The sequence below is a fragment of the Meles meles genome, chromosome 14 (genome assembly GCF_922984935.1).
Source record: "Meles meles chromosome 14, mMelMel3.1 paternal haplotype, whole genome shotgun sequence".
NCBI lineage: Eukaryota > Metazoa > Chordata > Mammalia > Carnivora > Mustelidae > Meles > Meles meles.
Window position 1 is genome coordinate 27,925,017 of NC_060079.1, and position 20,344 is coordinate 27,945,360.

The 20,344-nt window shown below is 34.6% G+C and overlaps 1 protein-coding gene across 7 annotated transcripts in view; it reads left to right on the plus strand.

Annotated features, from left to right (window-relative positions):
* ZC3H13 (zinc finger CCCH-type containing 13) overlaps positions 1 to 20,344 on the plus strand; it is a 97,817-nt gene that overhangs the window by 24,093 nt on the left and 53,380 nt on the right. For all 7 annotated transcript variants that reach the window (XM_046028294.1, XM_046028296.1, XM_046028301.1 and 4 more), the window contains exons 5-7: positions 3,560 to 3,668; positions 13,154 to 13,293; positions 13,898 to 14,058. In XM_046028294.1, coding sequence (XP_045884250.1) covers positions 3,560 to 3,668; positions 13,154 to 13,293; positions 13,898 to 14,058 — 410 coding nt within the window. The remainder of the gene's footprint in view (positions 1 to 3,559; positions 3,669 to 13,153; positions 13,294 to 13,897; positions 14,059 to 20,344) is intronic.

Consider the following 20,344-nt stretch of genomic DNA (forward strand, 5'->3'; position numbering starts at 1 on the left):
TGCTCTGACAGGACTAGATTAATTTTAGTTACCACATTTTATTGAAGTACATTGGTAAATTAGTATGTCCAGGGAAGATGACAGAGTGAGGAAGAACGTGAAAATCCTGAAATGTTAACATATGATCAATGTGAAATGAAATGTAGCTTTCTTTGGCCTGGTATGAGAAGATGCTGATGAGATTTAATAATGCTGGTGTTCACATATTTAAAGGACTGTTGTGTGAAAGAAGTATTAGATTTATTTTTACATGATCTAGACGTCAGAACTGATTCTAATCAGGAAGAATTCTGGAAAGGTGTAAGAGTTGTGATCACTCTTACATAAGAAAGAATGTTTTAATACTCAGAGCTGTCTGAAAATGGGGACAAAGGATGCAGCAGTGAAGAGCTATCAGCGGAGATGTAAAGAGTAAATTTTTTTTCTGAAATTCTTCTAATAGGAATTTCATAACAATATAGTATTAAAAAATTTTCTACATAGAGCAAGAGGAGGTTGAATTATATTATTTACAAAGACCCCTAGCATTTAATTATTCTGGTTGCTAATCCAGTTGTTATAATACTGGTTTTCAATACTTAACCTCAGTACTTCTTTTTTTTTTTAAAGATTTTATTTATTTATTTGACACAGAGAGAGATCACAAGTAGGCAGAGAGGCAGGCAGAGAGAGGAGGAAGCAGGCTCCCTGCGGAGCAGAGAGCCCGATGCGGGGCTCGATCCCAGGACCCTGAGATCATGACCTGAGCCGAAGGCAGCGGCTTAATCCACTGAGCCACCCAGGCGCCCCTCAGTACTTCTTTTTTAAAGTACTTCTTTTTGATAATGCCTGCTTACTCTCTAAAAACAAAATTCATAATGAATATTATCTGTCCATACATATAATGTTTAAGGAATAAATGTGAATGTAATATAAAATGAAAATAAAGTTAAAGTCCACAATCACTTATTACATTTCTGAAATCTAAGAAATTTTTAAAACCAAACATGTTTCCTAAGTTAGGCATAGATTTATTTGATAGTAAAACCTGATTTTAATTGACATGAAGCTAATTATAGTCTTTATACAATTGGCAAATTCATGTTGTGCTGCAAAAATATTCATACGTTTGATCACAGGTTGTTTCTCCAGACCCTACTGGTGGTGTTACTTAATATACTTTGAAGTTCAAAAAAGTTCAGAATTCTTAAATATCTCATCCCAACAGTACTGGCTGAAATATTTTAGTTCGTTAACAGATATTTCAACATGTACATCTTCTGGGATGGCTAATTTAGAATGCATAATAAAGTAATCAAACAGCCTGATTAATATGTTTGCATTTAAAAGAAATAAGATGACAAGCTGTTCTCTTCAAGAGGTGAGAGAGCAGGCCATGCTGTGCTACATGGAACAGGGAATACCAGACCCTGTTTATTTGAATATGATAAAGGGGGAAATAACTGACAAAGGAATAACATGTCTAGCCAAATTATGCCTAACCATTGTTGAATTGGAAAAAATGGGGAAATGTGACATTTTTAAAAATGATCTGAGCCACCTTAATAATTGTTAGCAAAATAATTCCCATATTTTGATAGTGACAAAATATTAGAAAAAAATTTATCTTCTGACTTGAATGAGATTCCATTTTTATTAAAGCCTATATGCAGTCTCTAGTACTTAATAACAGAAGTCATATATGATTTCTGAGGACAGTATTAAGTCATTAAAAGACAAGAGCCTTTTAAAAAAAAAAAAAAAGGACACCTGGGTGGCTCAGTCAGTTAAGCGTCTGCCTTCAGCTCAGGTCATGATCCCGGGGTCCTGGATTGGAGTCTTGCATGGGCTTCTTGCTCAGTAGGAAGCCTGCTTCTCCCTCTGTCTGCAGCTCCCCCTGCTTGTGCGCTCTCTCCTTTCTCTGACAAATAAAATCTTTTAAAAAAAGGGGGGGGGCAGCTTAAAATTACGTAATTTTATTATATAGGGTGAATATTTTGAAATATTTATGTAAGTTATTAATGAAATTTATTAAGATGATTACATTTTTGGTTCTAAATCTTTAAAATATTCTCTTACACACTTGCAGGTTATTTATTTTGTAGTATCAGCACTATGGCTCTGAAACCCCTTTTCCAGCTAAATTAGTATTCAGATATTATGTGATACTTTGGGAAACAATATATTTTTCAGTAATTTGGAGATAACTTTCTATAAATTTTTGATATAACTTGTACCAATTTATAATATAGTGAGTTTAATCCCCAGAATGTTCAAAAGTTGAATGGGGGGCAGCTGGATGGTATAGTCAGCTAAGTGTCCAACTCTTGATTTCAGCTCTGGTCTTTATCTCAGGGTCCTGAGTTCAAGCCCCACACGGATATAGAATAGTTCATCACTGATACTCTATAGAATATAACTTAAGAATAAAAATAGATCATGTTCCTTTTTTCCTTTTGATTTATGTATAAAGAGGATTAACCCTTCCTTCCTTCCTTTCTCTCACTTTCTCTTTCTCTCTCTCTCTCTCTTTTGACCTCTTACCATTTTTCCATGGCTGGTAGTACTCTTTAGACTCTTTTTGTAATGACTTTTGTCCACCTTTATTGTTTTACAGCAGCCATATATGTCATTAAGCAAGTGATAACAGCATGACTTTATACTTAAATAGGTAAAATTAGAAGCAATTATAATTTATACTGGAGTTCTTTAAAAAGAAGACTTCATAGAGAAATTAATTTGTGTTTTAAGCAGCCCCGTTTTGTTTTTGATAATGCCCAGAAAGAACTTTTAACAAGTAACCTTTTTGTGTTTGTTTTATAGGCAGGCAGGATTTAAAGTGTTAGTAAAAGTGAGACACTGTGGTTACTTTATTTTCTTACCACTTAAAATGTTGTTTGGAGGTTTTGTGTAATAGGGTATTTAGTTAAATGTTATCGGCTGAATTACTTCTGTCCTGTTTTTGTCCATAGGGTACTTTTAAACTTGGAATAAAATGTAGATTTTCTGTTTTTTAGCTTCAGTATAAGGACTAATTTGCCAACTGTTTTAGCTGCCATTTTGGTTTCCTCAAAATAGGGAAAAATCTTTTTTAAAAAGCATTTATAAAATTATCAAATGAGTTTGGATTTATCTAGGCGTGTAGGGAAATGATGTTATATTAGTATATGACAAGTTTTAGATCAGTAATTCTTTTTGAGAGTCTACTATTAATAATGCAGCCATTTTTTAGTCCTTATTTAATATAATCAATCCTTTTGTTTGATTTAAGCATTTTGAATAGTTTTCCCTCGAGACGTAGAAATAGAAACTTGGTATGTTGTGGACTATCCAGCGCTTATTAGACATTTATATTGTATCTTGAAATCTCAGTGACTCCTTTTTACCACGTTGCTGTTCTTTAATAAAATAGTGCTCATTGCGGTGCTGCACTAGAACTTGTCACTTTTTCTGCTTAGTGGGTGAGTGATTATCTGCAAAACAGATGAAAAAAGATGAGGCTAGAAATATTCTGTATTATAGTAACTACCTCATAATTTTTTAAAATATAGTAATCTGTATGTATATGTATACTTTTTAGAAAGAATCTTCAAGAGGGAGACATAGGGAAAAGGAAGACATAAAAATAACTAAGGAGAGAACTCCAGAAAGTGAAGAAGAAAATGTAGAATGGGAAACTAACAGAGATGGTGAGTTTCAAAAAATCTTTGTTTATATTGTCAATTTATTGATTATTTACTTTGTAGATTTTTGGGGGCTTCAAAACACCTTTCAACTGTGATCTCCTTGTTGTTTCAGAATCATCTTACTGCTTTGTTTCTACCTTACTGAGTTAGAATACAGAAAATGGCGTATGGTAGTGGAACAAAGGCAGAGAAAGCTGTTCACACTGCATTTTTCAACTTCCCCATCCTTTCTTCCCCCTAGAGCTATATTGGGCAGCATTACAGTCCTTTGAAATTGTATTACTTTTCTAAATCTTTTTAGTTCCTCAATATCAAGGTTAAAATTAAATCTAAATTTTGTTTGTTTCACATAAAATATTAAAATGAAATTTTTAAATCTTAAGGATCTGGGAAAATTGTTTCCAAGAAATTTTGTAGACTTTCATCTTTCAGAAGAAATCCAATTCGGATAATTGAGACCAGGGATTTGTTGATGAAAAATAGCAAAATCATCTTTGCATCATTGTCTTAACAAATTAGCATTTGTTTTCCACACCATGAATGTTCTCTCCTCTTCTTCACTTCTGTGACCTTCTGAAGGTGAGCACTATAGCCTCACACTATCAAATATAGAGAAAGAGAACTCATATTTGTTGAATGCTTTGGGTGTTCTGGGTATTTTAATATAATTTATGTAATTATTAATTCAGTAGCTTTGTTATTCTTCTTACAGATGACAAAACTGAAGAGTGTAAGAATTTAAGCGCCTTTCTTGGCAGTAAAATGAAAACTTAGATCAGGGGTTAAAAAATAATAGCTTGTGGGCTAGCCACCTGTTTTTGCAAATAAAGTTTTGTTGAAACACAGCCATGCCCATTTGGTTACTTATTTTCTGTAGCTGCTTTTCAGCTACAGTGAATGAAGACATCTGTGAGAGCCAAGAGCCTGTAAGCCTACAACATTTACTGTTAAATTTGAGAACAATCTCTGAGGATTTATATTCTCATATTTGAAAAGTGTACTAACTGCCTCTCCAGTAATTTGAACATCAGTATTTTTTAAAGAAATCCATTCCATCTTGGGACAGTGTTGTCTACTTAAAACTTACTCCTAAAAATAGATAAGAAACTTCCCTATGATTAGTTTATTGAACTTCCATAAGTCAATTTAATAACTCCTACAAAACAGCAGTAGAAGCAGCTAAAATGTCTCATCATAGTTAATTAAGTAGTTAATATACTGAAATAAAATATTAGAAAACTTGACTGTTAAAGGTTGGACAGTGAACTTTTCCTAAGTGTGAAAGGATTAACTCAACACATTCAGCATTCTTTTCATTTTAGTTATTTGTGGATAAAAAACACTCTGAAATGTACTGGATACTTCTTACCTTTTAAAAAAAATTTCTCTATTCCCATTTAAAAGATTTGGAAAAGCCCAAGACAGTTCTCTCTTCGTTTTCGCAATAGCTGTTTCAAACCCTCTCATAGTTCTGTCTGCTCTTTACTACGCAGAGACGATGCAACTCAGGATCCACTAACACCCACAACTTCCTGCTACCATACTTCCAAATTAGTCTTCTTTCCCCCCCGAAGTTTACTATTTCCTCTTTGTTTCTGTGTAAGAAGCCTCCCTTCTGCTGTATAAGGTTGTGTTTTCCTATATTCTGGATCCGATTTCCTCCTCCCTCTGCAGTCTTGTTCATTTAGCATACATTCTCTTTTGTATCTTTAACATATCTTTTTCTCTTCTCTCCATGTGACTTTTCAGCCATCACCCTGCTTATCTCCACTTTACAACTAAATTCTTTTTTTTTTTTTTTTTAAGATTTTATTTATTTGACAGAGAGAGCACAAGTAGGCAGAGCGATGGGCAGAGAGAGAGGGAGAAGCAGGCTTCCCGCTGAGCAGAGAGACCCCAACGCAGGGCTCGATCCGAGGATCCTGGGATCATGACCTGAGCCGAAGGCAGTCGCTTAACCAACTGAGCCATCCAGGCGCCCCTATAACTAAATTGTTGAAGTAGTTCTGTACCTTACTGCCTTCTTTTTCACCTCAATACTTACTCAGTTTTCCAACCCATGTCTTCACTAAAACTGTTCTTCAAAGTTACTAATAACCTCCCCTTTGCTAAATAAATGGAGACTTCCTTGTCTCTCTTCTATAATCTCTCTTCAGCATTTGAAAGCCTTTGTCTTCCGAAAGCACTTTTCCCTTGGATTTCTTCTACCTCTCTATCTCTCTTCAGGTTTTCTGTCTTCCTTTAAAGCCCTTCAATCTTCCTACAGAGGTTCCTTATATTTTAACTATCCTTTAAATGTTGATTCCCAAGGCTTTGCTCTAGACTGTTATCTTTAAAAAAGAAAACCAAAATGATTTTACTCCAAGAGCCTTTTATACACAAAATTCCTTTAAAAGGTGAGTAGATGCCTTTTATATACTTTTACATGTAAAATATACACATAGCTATTTATTACAGTTTCTCTTGATTAGAACTCAAAGATTTTGGACATTTATCTCTCTATATTAAAAATAGGCTTGAAGGAATATTGATGAATGGATTTAGCCATCTCAATCCCCAGGTAATGAGACTGTGAACTAGTTTAACAGGCTTTCCTTCTACATATTCAGTCTAAAGTGAATAGCAGTTTTAGCTAGACTCAGAAGAAATTGCTGTATACCAATATTTCTCAAACTTTGTGGTCTTAGGACACTTTTCAGTTTTTTAAAGGACCCAGACAGCTTTTCTTTCTTTCTGCTTTTTGTTTTTTTGTTTTTTTTTTTTTTAAGATTGATTTATTTATTTGAGAAAGTGGGAAGAGAAAGCGGGCACAAGTAGAGGGCAGGGGGAGAGGAAGAGGGAGTCTTAAGCACATTCTGTGCTGATTGTGGAACCTGATGCAGGGCTCAGTCTCAGCCACCCTGAGGTCAGGACCTGAGCCAAAACCAAGAGTTGGATGTGTAACCAACTGTACCATCCAGGCACCACCCCCCACAAACAACTTTTGACCTGGTGGATTATCTGTTTCAATTCTTAACATATTAGAAATTGAATCTGAGAATTTTTTTTGAGAAATTTTAAAAATATTTATTTATGAATTTGTTTAACAATGACAGTAACAAACCTAGGATATACCTTTACAAAAAATAGATTATGTTTTGCAAATTAAAAATAAAAGTTACACGGAGGAGCAATGTTTTACATGTTTTTATAAGTCTTTTTAACATCTGGCTTAATAGAAGACATGGATTTTCCTATCTGCTTCTGCATTCAGTCTGTTAAGGATATTACATATTATGTGACTTTTGGGAAACTCCACTGTATACTCAGGGAAGAAAAAAAACCAGTCAAATAATATAGTGCTACAGAAATAGTTTTTATCTTCTGAAACTCCCAGAATTATCTTGGGGTTCCCAGAAGTTCTCAGACTCCTCTTTGAGAACCACTTGTTTCTAGAAGAAGCTTCTGCTGTCAGTTGTTTTCCCTTTGCCTAACCACCTTTTCTCAATTTTAATTTTTCCCTCCAGATGAAACCATGCTTTGAGGGCATGATTAGCATCTATGTATTAATGACTCTAATATCTAGAGATCTCAGTTAAGGATCTGTCAGTTGGATATCTCCATCTGAGTTCCTTATCTTAACGGTACCACTTTCCTACTAGGTCCCCCAAAGCCTGGGAATCATTATTTGGTACTCTATCCCCTCAACCTAGACATTAATAGAGTTCCGACATTTCTACCTACTGAATAGCTTTCAGAACCATCTGTTTTTCTACATGACTAATTTTGGTTACTAAGATATTTGTTTATTGCCTTCAAATATATTTTACCAAAATAACCTGACCTCATGCTTTGAGGTTAATCTTATCTCCTAATTTATTCTCCACTTGAAAGTCAGAATAATCTTTAAAAAAATTTTTTTTACTAAAGTATAGTATACATTTAGAAGAGCATGTGATTCAATGTTTATGAACTTGTATAATCAGCACCCAAATCAATAAATAGAAAATTGATAGTATCCCGTCAGCCTCCTTTGCTCCCTTTCCACTCACTACCTCACAACCCCCACCTCTCAAATGTAACTCCTGCCCTGATTTCTACTACTATTGGTTAGTTTTTGTCTGTTTTTGAGCTATGTGTAAATGGAATCTATAGCAGTACTCTTTTTATGTTTAGCTTCTTTTACTTACAGTATATTTTTGAGATTAAACCATATTAATTACTGCACATATAGTTGTTATTGCTACATAGTATTTCATTATATGAATATACCATAATTTATCCATTCTGCTGTTGATAAACATTTGAGTAATTTCCGGTTTTGAGCTATTATGGCTTAAGTGCTATTACTATTCTTAATCATATCTTTTGCTAAGCATGTACCTATCCATTTCTCTTCAGTTTATGCCCAGGAGTTGCTGGGCCACAGAATTTGCATATGTTCCTCTTTAGTAGATAATTTTAAAATGGTTGTTGTTTTTTATAGTATTTTTTTGTTTTTTTCGTCTTAGCCATTCTGGAAGTGTGTGCTGGTACCTTATTGTGGTTTCAGTGTGCATTACCCTAATGACTAATAAAGTTTCGAACTTTTTCACATTTACTGATGAATGTATAATTTGTTTTATAAATCGTGTTCCAGACTTGCCTATTCTGTTGTATTACATGTTTTTAATTGTTGAGAATTCCTTTTATATTTTGGGTATAAGATCTTAGTTATATGTATTCCAGATTTCTTCTACTCTGTGAGTTGCAGAATGCTCTTATGAAAGAATAAATTGCTTCACTTCATTCCTCTGTTTAAAATCTGGATTTCCCGGGGCACCTTGGTGGTTCAATCGGTTGAGTGTCCGACTCTTGGTTTTGGCACAGGTTGTGATCTCTGGTCATGGGATGGAACCCCCCACCTTGGGCTCTGCACTTGGTGGGAGTCTGCTTGAGATTCTCTCTCCCTCTCGCTCCTCCTCTATCCCTCTCCTTGCTGGGTATGTGCCTGCATATTATCTCTCTATCTCTCAAATAAATAAATAAAATCTTTTTAAAAAATTTGGATTTCCCATTTCCTTCAGGATCAAGTACAAATTCTTATTTTACGGAACTTTTCATTATCTGGTTGCTTCCTATATTTCCAACACCAGACCCCCAAGTCTGTGTTTTTTATTTGGTTACTTAAACTTCCTCTTATTTATTTATCACAGGGACAAGTGCAGTTACATAAAAAGCAAAAGTATCACTGCAGGAGAAGAGAAAATATATGAACATATTTTGGTAATCTTATAGGTGGATACATCCTCCTGAAGTAAGGCATAAAACCCAGAAGCCTTATTTGGGTACATAAAGACTTAAATTTTCTATATAACTAAACTATAATTTAATAATTAAAAGATCACCATAAGAAAATATTTGACGTGTGTAACGTATAAGAATATGGCAAAAAAACTACGTAAACATAAAACGAACTTCCACAAATACAAGAAAAAGATAGTCCAGTTAAAAAATGGGCAAAAAACCAACATTAGATAATTCATAGAGGAAATAGAAGTGGTCAGTAAATGCTTAGGTTCACTACAGAAGAAAGCCAATGAAAATAAAAAGGTAGCCTTTTTCACTCATCAGACTGATAAAAATGAAAAGTACTAATATTATGAAGTGGGAGTTTCCATTGGTAAAATTACTTCTGAGTGTACTTTGGCAACATTAAAATAAAATTATGCTTACCTTGATCCAGCAAATCTAGTTTAAGAAATCTGTCCTAAAAAAATAAGCTGCACTTGTGAATCAGGGAGGCTGTCAGAATGTCCATAGAAGTCTTATTTATAGAGCAAAATATTGAAAACAAACTGAATGTGTGTCAGAAGGGAACCAATTAAATAAATTATAATATGTTCATATCATGAAATGGGTTACAGATGTTAAAATGAAAATGGTTGATCTCTATGCATGACATAGATTTTTTTTTTTAAGATTGTATTTATTTTAGAGAGAGAATGTGTGCAAGTGGTGAAAGGGGCAGAGGGAAAGAGGATCTCAAGCAACTCTGCACTGATTGTGGAGCCTGTTGAGGGCTCCATCCCTGGACCCTGAGATAGTGACCTGAGCTGAAGTCAAGAGTTGGCTGCTTAACCAGCTGAGCCACCCAGGCACCCCTGGAAAGATATTTCTGTAGGGCAGTGTGTGTAGTTTTAGTACCATTATTTTAAAGAGCATTAAATATAAAAAGGTTTATTTTTATGCATTCAGCTCCGAACTAGTAACAGTGTTAACCCCTGGAGTAAGGCTGACAGTGGGAGGAGTGTAAGGGAATTTCATATTTTATCCTGTATACTTAAGAATTAAGATATATCATACATACACACATTTATTTATTTATAGGGATTTTATTTATTAGAGAGAGAGAGACAAAGCACAAGCAGGGGGGTGCAGCAGAGGGCGAGGGAGAAGCAGGCTCCCTGCTGTGCTGGGCACCTGGCAAGGACTCCATCTGAGGACCTGAGATCATGGCCTGAGCTGAAGGCAGGCACTGAACCATCTGAGCCACCCAGGAACCCTAAGAATTATGACTTTTAATAGTGAGAATATACATGTTAAGGACAAAAGGAAATACTTAAATATATATAGCCTTTAATTCATATACATGTACTTTTTATGTATCTGTGATTATTTGCATAAAATGGATTACTGGATATAAAATTGTTATATTAAAAGGAATGAATATTCTTAAGGCTTTACTAAATTACTTTCCGGGATAGATGTACTAGTCTACATTGTTACCTTCAGAGAATGAACATACATACCTTTTATCTGTACCTTTGCTGATACCTACTATTATAATTAGAAAAAAATAACTCTATAACACGTGAAAAAGTCATATTTATCTATCATTTGCATTTTTTCTTTTTGTGAATTACCTGTTTGCATCCTTTCTTGCTCATTCTCCTTTGAATCAGTATGAATTCTATTCATAAAGAATATTGGGGCACCTGGGTGGCTTAGTTTATTAAGCATCTGTCTTCAGCTAAGGTCATGATCCCTGCCCTGCGGGGTGTCTGCTGCTCCCTCTCCCTCTACCTGCTGCTCCGCCTGCTTATGCTCTCTCTGTCAAATAAATAAATGAAATCTTAAAAAAAAAAAAGTAATGTCAGCCTTATGTATTGTATATATTTTTCTATTATATACATTCTTAAAAATCTCTGCCTTATAAAATCTGCCATTCTGGTTACATTTAATATTTTTCTAATGACTTATACTAATCATCTACATGAATCAGTTTTTATTAGGCAATTATAATGATAACCTCAAGCTATAAGGTACGAGAGACATTTTCTAAATTTCTTAAATAGTTTCAGATTCATTTTTGTTTTGGGTTCCATTTTATGTTTTGTGCCTTCTGATTTTTCTTTTTTTTGTCAGGAGACTATCAGTTGCATCATGCCTATTTTGTAGTTCAACTCTTAAAGGCTAGGAGAACGTCTTCCTTTTGTTTATAATAGATAGCCATAAAATAAGAACAAGTGGTATATCAGTGAAGACTTGAGAGCTTTTCCTCTAAGCAAAATATATTAGTTATAGTACATTGATTTTAACTGTTCAGACTTAATGCCCTTATTAGGGTAGTTGGGGAGTAAAGACTGAAAGTCAGCTTCTCATTTTTTTTACATGTGTTCTATATTGGTATTTCCAGATAGCAGTTTTTAGAGGGGCACAGGACATTATCGATAATGCCTTTAAAAATGCCATAAATCATTCTTTGCAATTAATTACTCTTCCCTTTTTCTTTTTTTAAAAATAATTTTTATTATTTTTTAAATAAACATGTAATGTGTTATTAGCCCCAGGTACAGGTCTGTGAATCGCCAGGTTTACACACTTCATGGCATTCACCATAGCACATACCCTCCCCAATGTCCATAATCTTCCCTTTGTTTTATACATACTTAGAATTTAGTTATGGAATTTTTATCTGTTAATAATTTGAGAATACCATCAAATGGAATCTTTGACACTATCTCTGATACAAAGTGTCAGAATGCACAATAATACTGAATATAGCCATTATTTATTTAATTAAGTTTAGCATCTCCTGGGGCACCTGGGTGGCTCAGTCAGTTTAGTGTCTACCTTCTGCTCAGGTCATGATCTTGGGTCCTGGGGTAGAGCCCAGCATTAGCCTCTCTGCTTAGCAGGGAGTCGTCTTCTCCCTCTCCTTCTGCCCCTCCCTCCTGCTTGTGTGCTCTCTCAAAAAAATAAAATCTTAAAAAAAAAAAATTCAGTATCTCTAATCATTTTATCAAGTAAAAGCTTTATATCCTTAAATATTTAGTGATTGCTTTCTGACTGAAAAATATGATTTAGTCTTTTATATATTTACTGAAAAATTGTCCTCATCTTCTGATATTAGCTAAGTAATCAATTTAGTTACACAGTTAAAGGCTATATAGCTACCCTCTTAGTTCTCAAGTATATAAATGGATGGTTGGCATTATAATGTATTTGGTCTGTGCCTGACAATGATGTTCATTTTCTTGTGCTTTTAAGCAGTCAAGTAGAACTACCTGTCTTTGTTTGTTTTTTAGTTCTTTTTTTTGCCCCAGGTTAAGGAATGGTGACCTTCAGTGCCAAAAGTATAGTTTGATAGAAGGCACTTCAGTTCAGAAGCAGTCAAGCCAAGCATTGTCATGTGTTAGGATACGAGTCACTGAAATTCCTTCCTCTGGACGTCCTGCATTATAGCAAGTGAGGATGAGAGGTTGGGTGGCAGTGCCAGTAGCCACTCAAAGCTTCTGGGTATTGTGATGAAATAGCTCTGTGTACCACTCCTTTTTTCCCCCCTTTAACCAGCCATCATATTTTTTTCTCTGAAAAAGTTGAATGGAAATAAGGAAATGGTATCAGATCTGTTGAGATGGGCAGTTCTAATCTAAGGAACCTAGTACAAATCGCCTGTAATGGAAATGGTACAGATCCTTCGGACATTAGCTCATGTACACATTAGTATTAAAATTACCAGAGTTTAGTTTTAGCTACAAATCTGTTGTGTTACTAATAAAAAAGCAATGCAGAAGCAATGGTAAGACACCTAATGTAACCTTCATTTAATACTAATGAATCCTTAAGAAAGTCAAGGAGAAATGAAATCACATCATATTCAGGATGGAATATTGAAGGCTTTGGTATCTCTAATAGTTAAAATTTACATGTGTGTTTTAAATTGTATCTTTAAAAATCCTGTCTCCTAACCCAAATCCCAACCCCCAGGCAACCCAAAACCACTTTCAGAAAACCCAAGAATCTTAAAAATGTTTGGCTTTTCATAAAGAAATCAAAAGAAATCAACCATATTGATTTTAATCCTTTATAGAAACAGTATATATTTCTTTTATCTTTGAGGAGTGTTATTCTAATGAATGAATCTACCATTTTAATTTGTATAAAAAATTAGCAGAAAAAGTTCTCTAATTTTTGGTATAGAACATTCATAGTTTTTGACAAGTAATGGAATTTTTATTTTAAAGATTCTGACAATGGAGATATTAATTATGATTATGTTCATGAGTTGTCATTGGAAATGAAGCGTCAGAAGATACAGAGGGAATTAATGAAGCTGGAACAAGAAAACATGGACAAGAGAGAAGAAATTATTATTAAAAAAGAGGTATGCTATTATTGAAATATATGTTTGTAATTAGCGTCAACATGGCTGTTGATCAGAGAACTCATTAGCTGCTTGCTCTGTCTTAAATTGTACTAGGATATTGATACACTGATTAAATTATTATATGTCAACTACATATGTCAGTCATTTAATCTCATTACTCTGTTAGATAAATTGAAATATTTTTGTTTTCGAACAGGTGAAAAACTGAGGTTTTGTTGCCTAGAGTCACCAGCTAATGTTAAATGGGATTTAAATCTATGTATGTCTGTTTTTTAGGCCTAAGCTATATCTAGAACACTTGTTTATATTGTAAAGAGTAGAGATACAACTCATTAGAATATAATTTGTGGTTTTTCTGAGGAGATTTTGAAGTTTTATCATTTTAGTTGGCTTTATTGATATTACTGTTATGTTAGGGCAGTTAATTATCATACTGGTTAAAAGCATGTGTTTAGGAGCCAGATTAATACATGGTATCTCTAGTAGCACTTAATATTTCATCTGAAGTTTGGTATGCTTTAAAAACACCTGCTTTGTTACCTGATTATAACAGCCATGATTGAAGGAGTTTCTGAATTGACTTACTGAATTCTTTTAAAAGGTTTCACCAGAAGTAATTAGATCAAAATTATCTCCATCACCTTCTCTAAGAAAATCAAGCAAATCTCCAAAGCGAAAATCAAGCCCTAAGTCATCATCTTCAGCAAGCAAGAAAGACAGGAAGACAGCTGCAGTGTCCTCACCCTTATTGGACCAGCAGAGGTCAGTAGGGTGGTAAATAATGCCAAAATGAAGTAGCTTTTTTTGAAATGATACTCAAAAGAACTAGTGGATTACGGAAGGGTACTTACAATATGTTAAATATTTAATGTAAATTTTTTTCTTCTAAGAAGAAGGTCAAAAGAGTTTCAATTTAAAAAGAAGATAATACAGAACAATAAAACAGATGTCTGTGTCCCACCTACATATGCTTCAGAGCTTTTTATTTTTTAAGATTAAAACATAATACATAGATATCCTGTCCTCCCCTCTTGAATTTGTTTTGATACTGGTGCATGTATGTTTATACTTTCATATATATTATTTTTATCTATTAATCTTACTACTTACATATTAAAACTTTGCTTCTGCAACTTGCTTTTTCAGTTAACATTTTTTATATTTGTATCGATATATGTAGCCTTTTTTCATTTGAGTACTTACATTTCTATATTTATTTTTCTGTTATTGAACATTGAGGTTGTTTTCAGTTTTTCACTGTTAACAAGTTATACACAGTGAACGTTCTTCTTGTCTCCTTGTGCATGTGGTTATGAGATTAGGTTCCTTATAGCCTGTACATAGCAGTATGAAGATATTAGAATTATTCCAGTAACCAGTTGAGGAAATAAAAATAGAAATGGGAAAATATGATTACACTGAGGCACTAAGAAGAAGACAGAAGACACTTTTCCACTTAATGTCTATCTGTAGTATTTAAATATTGTTTTAATTAAAGCACATATACTAAATTTCTTCAAGAAAAAAACCCAAACTGACCTCTTCCCAACATATGACCAGTTGGCAAATTGTCTATCTGAACCCACAAGGAAATTTCTGTCTTCTTCCTTTTAGTTTCTAGAGGTTTTAACCCTCTTTCAGACTCCAGGTACTTTCTGCCTAGATTGTTATATCCTACTAACTATATTTATTTTATCCAATGTCCACTCCCTTACACACATAAACATTTTATTTTCAACCCCAACTGATTCATTTTACAGAGAAATCTTGTAAGAGAAATCCTGAAAGAACAATTCTGATTAATATACTATGCCATTGAAAAACTCTGAATTTCCATCCTGTTGATTAAAATTCAGATTCTATTTTTTAAACATTTTATTTATTTATGAGATAGCCTGTGCATGTGCATGCATGAGCTAGGAGCGGGGAGCATCAGAAGGAAAGCAGACTCCCTGCTGAGCCAGGAGCCCAATGTGTGGCAATGTCCCAGGACCCCAAAATCATGACCGGAGTTGAAGTCAGAGGCTTAACTGACAGAGTCACCCGGGTGCCCTAAAATTTAGATTCTTTTTTTTTTTTTTTTTAAAGATTTTATTTATTTATTTGACAGACAGAGACCACAAGTAGGCAGAGAGGCAGGCAGAGAGAGAGAGAGAGGAGGAAGCAGGCTGTCTGCAGAGCAGAGAGCCCGATGCGGGGCTCGATCCCAGAACCCTGGGATCATGACCTGAGCCGAAGGCAGAGGCTTTAACCCACTGAGCCACCCAGGCGCCCCTAAAATTTAGATTCTTTAAAATGACATTTATACTTTGATCTTTTCAGTCTTCGGAATATTTTTGTCCAGTTTCCCTCCTTCTCTCTTCCATCTTCAGTTCTTCAATGTCTAGCTCAAGTTCTGTCTTTCCATTAAGTTTTTCCATTTCTTTTTATTGAACATAATTTCTGTTCCTTTGCATATCAGATTTTATTTATATCTCTCCTAATATTACTGTTTGTATTCTGTTTTATCTGTGGCATACATGTATCAGAACCTCTTTTAAAGGGGCGCCTGGGTGGCTCAGTGGGTTAAAGCCTCTGCCTTCTGGTGGCTCTGCTCAGCAGGGAGCCTGCTTCCCTTCCTCTCTCTCTGCCTGCCTCTCTGCCTACTTGTGAGCTCTGTCAAATGAATAAATAAAATCTTTAAAAAAAAAAAAAAAGAACCTCTGTTAAATTTAAGCTCCTTGAAGATTGGGATCTTGATGGTTCATTGTTTTTTCTCCCCACTGCACCTACTTTGCGTTGAGCTTTGCATTATAATAAGGCACTCTGTAAAGTTGACTTGATCCTCTCCTTTGCTTCTGGGATTGAGTAAATGTGGCAAAGAAATAGGAAGGAATGAACTATAGAGTGGTGTGATCCACTCCGTTTGTTCTTGTTCTTTATCCTCTTGGCTAACCCAGTTAAATAACTATCCCTCAGTTCCATCCATTTCCAGAAAAAAAAATAAAAATAAAAATAACAAAAAACCAGCATATCAGAAATAACCACTTTCTTGTTTTCTTATCCTTTCTATTTATAAAAGCTTTGAAATTTAATCTCTTTTTAGAAAGTTTTGTTAACTGTTTGGATGAAGGGTTAGTTTCATCTTATTATTTTTCATATAGTCTTCTTTATTAGTAACTCATTTATCCCCTAGTATTTAGCAGGAATAATTACTCACCTTGATTTAACTACTGTATTTCTTGTAGTCTAAGATGTTGTTGACTTTAAGATGCACCATTAATTTAGTAATTGAAGTAGAAGGGCCTGGAAAACAGTACAGTAGAGGCACAAGGAGAACACTGAATTGCGTATAGCATTTCCTTAGCCAAGCAGTTTATGTTGTGTGAAGTTTGTCAGATCATCAGCTTCTGGTTTCATTTGTTGCATCATACTATAAGCTGTTTGAAGGCATATTAAGCAAAAAGTAAGGATTGGAATTTCAGTTAAAATTCAGTAGGGTGTTGGAGCAATGCCAGTAAGCCAGCTGAAGTGACAATCAGGTAAATAGATTCCTTGGTCTTACATTGTTATCATATTGAGTAGGCAGCGTAATTACAGACAAATTGAAATTCATACTACTTCCTGAAAGCTGGCAGTTTTCTTTGATATTTATTGTGAGATGTGTCCTGATAAGAAGCTTTAGGCTATTATGTGAGATGCATTGTGGCTTAGGATCAGCAAATGTATTATGTGTTCTGTCCATCTACACTGTTTCTCCGTTTTTATTAAGTAAATTTTTCTTTATAACTCTTTGTACGAAGATGTACAAAGTAGGTTAAAAGTTGTTCAAAAGAAGTAGTTTTGAGGAGAGAGAAAGAAAGGATCTAAAAATGGTCGAAGTAGCTAATTGAGTTCTATGTCACAAATAGGAAGTAGGCTCTGCGTCATTAAAGAATAATCAGTTGAGGGGGCCTGGGTGGCTCAGTGGGTTAAAGCCTCTGCCTTCGGCTCAGGTCATGATCTCAGAGTCCTGGGATCGAGCCCCGCATCGGGCTCTCTGCTCAGTGGAAAGCCTGCTTCCTCCTCTCTCTCTGCCTGCCTCTCTGCCTACTTATGATCTCTCTCTGTCAAATAAATAAATAAAATCTTTAAAAAAAAAAAAAAGAATAATCAGTTGACTTAAAAAACTGTTGAAAGATCTTGTTGACTTCAGAATGTCCAAAACAGTTTGGATCCCTGTGGTTGGAAGGCACTTAAACCCGACATTGTAACATAATTATGATTTCCAACTACATATATTTTTGAAGATAATGTGAAGAAATTCTGTATTTCAGTGAATATGTTTGTGTAATCCTAGTTGTTTTAATAGCCTAATCCCAAAATGTGAGTTTAACGCTACAGAAGTTTATTTCTCACTGAAGTAAAATCAAAATGGGTGTTTCAGGTTAATATGTTGCTCTCCTATACATAGAGATTCAGTAACCTAGGCTCCTTGTGACATGGCCTCACTTGGGGTTTTGTGGACACCAAAAAAATGGAATGTACAAGGAAAAAAATTAGAGTATTACTCTTACTTGGCTGAACAGTTTATAATTAATTGCCTGGAGTATGGGAGTCTTTTAATAGTTAGGGCTGGAAGTGGTGTATATCACTTCTACTCACATTTTTTGGCCAGAACTTGGTCACTTGGCCATACCCAATTTCAAAAAAGTCTAGACAGCATGGTTCAACGGTGTGCTGGGGACAAAATTTAGTAAACACCTAGCTAGTCTCTATCACAGGAAGTAATGTGAAAATACAGTTTGTATCAAGAATTCCTCTATTATTTTATCTTTAAAATAATTTTTTGATAGATAGTGACTACTGTTTTTGTCTTTTAAGTGGGAAATATTTAGAAATTCAGACATTTATCACTTACTGATACATTAAAAGTTTGAGTTATCTCATAAATATGTAAGGAGATATGTGGCTATGGTTCATAGCAGAAGACAAAGGTGAAAAATAGATGTGCTCATACTTCAGTAATTTCTAACTTGCTGTGTAGCTAACCTTATCTATGATAATAAGAAATAGGGATAAGGATTAAGAGCTAAATTTTCTGAATGCCCACGGAGTCCATTGATTTTATACTTTTATCTTTTTAAAATTTTACCAGCAGTTTTGAAGAAGATGCTCTCCATTACCTTTTCATAACTAAGGAATCAGATTAGAGACCTCAAGGTTATAGGAAGTAAGTTCTAGGATATAGACTTAGGTCATCATTTATAAAGACTAATAGCGAAATGAGTAGCTAGTGAAAACTTACCAGATATATGAGGGCTGCTTCAAAACTCAGCTCCAGACTGAATAGTGTTGGAGAACACAAAAACAAATTTAAATAATAAATTCATAATTTTAGTACAATTTGAGAGAATGATTGCATTGAGAAGATGAGACCAGTTGACATGAAAATTAAAGCAATCTGTGAACAAGATATTGGAAGAAAAACAATTTTTTAAAAAACTGAAAATAAGGGCACCTGGGTGGCTCAGTGGGGTAGGCCTCTGCCTTCGGCTCAGGTCATGATCCCAGGGTCCTGGGATGGAGCCCTGCAATGGGCTCTCTGCTCAGTGGGGAGCCAGGTCCCCCCTTCTCTCTGCCTGCGTCTTTACCTACTTGTGATCTCTGTGTGTCAAATAAATAAATAAAATCTTTAAAAAAAAAAACAAAAACTGAAAATGGGGCCCCTGGGTGGCTCATTCAGTTAAGGGGCCGCCTTGGGCTCAGGTCATGATCCCAAGGTCCTGAGATCGAGCCCCACATTGGGCTCCCTGCTCAGTGGAGAGCCTGCTTCTCCCTATCCCTCTGCCTGCCACTCTGCCTACTCGTGCTCACTGTCTGTCAAATAAAAAAATAAAATCTTAAAAAAAAAAAAAAACTGAAAATAGTAGAATAATGAGATTGCTGACTTATTTGGAACAAGTAGAATGAGTGCTACTTAAAAGAAGTACTGAATTTGAAGACATACTTAAGATTGGAAAACAAAAGGAGAGATAGAAAAAAAAAAAAAAAGACATGGATGAGAGATCCAGGAGATGTGGTAACCATAGTAAAGCTAACCAGAGAGATTTGGGCAGTTTGGAGAATTGATAAAATAAATTTTTTTTTAAAAATTGAGCTGAAAGACTTAAGGATTTGGGATTGAAATGGTTCACTGAGTTCTGGAGAAGGCTAAAAAAAGAAAACCTAGTTCTATCTTGGTGCATTTTTTTAATTTCCAAGGAAGAACGTCTTGTAATCATCCCAGCTAAAAAACTGGGTGTAACATGCATAGGGAAAAAGAAATGGGCTCTCTTTGTATTTTTCATCTGCAACACTAAATGTTATGAAATATTATAGCAATATTTGTAGAGCTCTGAGGGGAAAGGATATTAACCCCAAAGTGCTATTATATTCAGTCAAATGATGACAGATCTGAGGTAAGGACAGATAATTTTGGATATATAAGAGGTCAGAGTTACACCATTTGAATAAAATTATTTAAAGTGCCAAATTAAAGAGGAGATTCTGTACCCAATAATCACTTCCAGGTAGGTTAAATGTGAAAGGTCAAATTCCCAAATTTTAGGGGGGATTGTTTTTGTAATCTTAGAGTTGAGAAGGATTTCTCAAATAAGACTTAGAAGATTTAAATGAATGTTTACTAACAGTGTTTAGGATTTGATTTATAGATGATGTAATTTTGTGTTCTTTATCATAAAACATGGAGGCCACCTAAAAAATTTACCAATCTGAAACCATTTAAAGAAGTTACAGAGCGTATCTATTCGATGAAATTTGGTAGTCTATAAAAATAATTATCTACATCTGTTTTTTGTCATAGAAAAGATACCCATGCTATGTTTAGTACAAAAACTTTTACAAAATGTAATATAATTGGGGGAGCAAGAAGAGACAGAAAAAGTGTGGGCATATATCCAAGATGTTAACAGGGGTCAGTCTTGAGTAGTGGAATTATACATGATTTTTATTTTTTTCATCTACTTTTCTATATAAGCTTAGGAAAAATTCAGTTCATGCAGTTGTCTTGTTATTATTTCTATTTCTG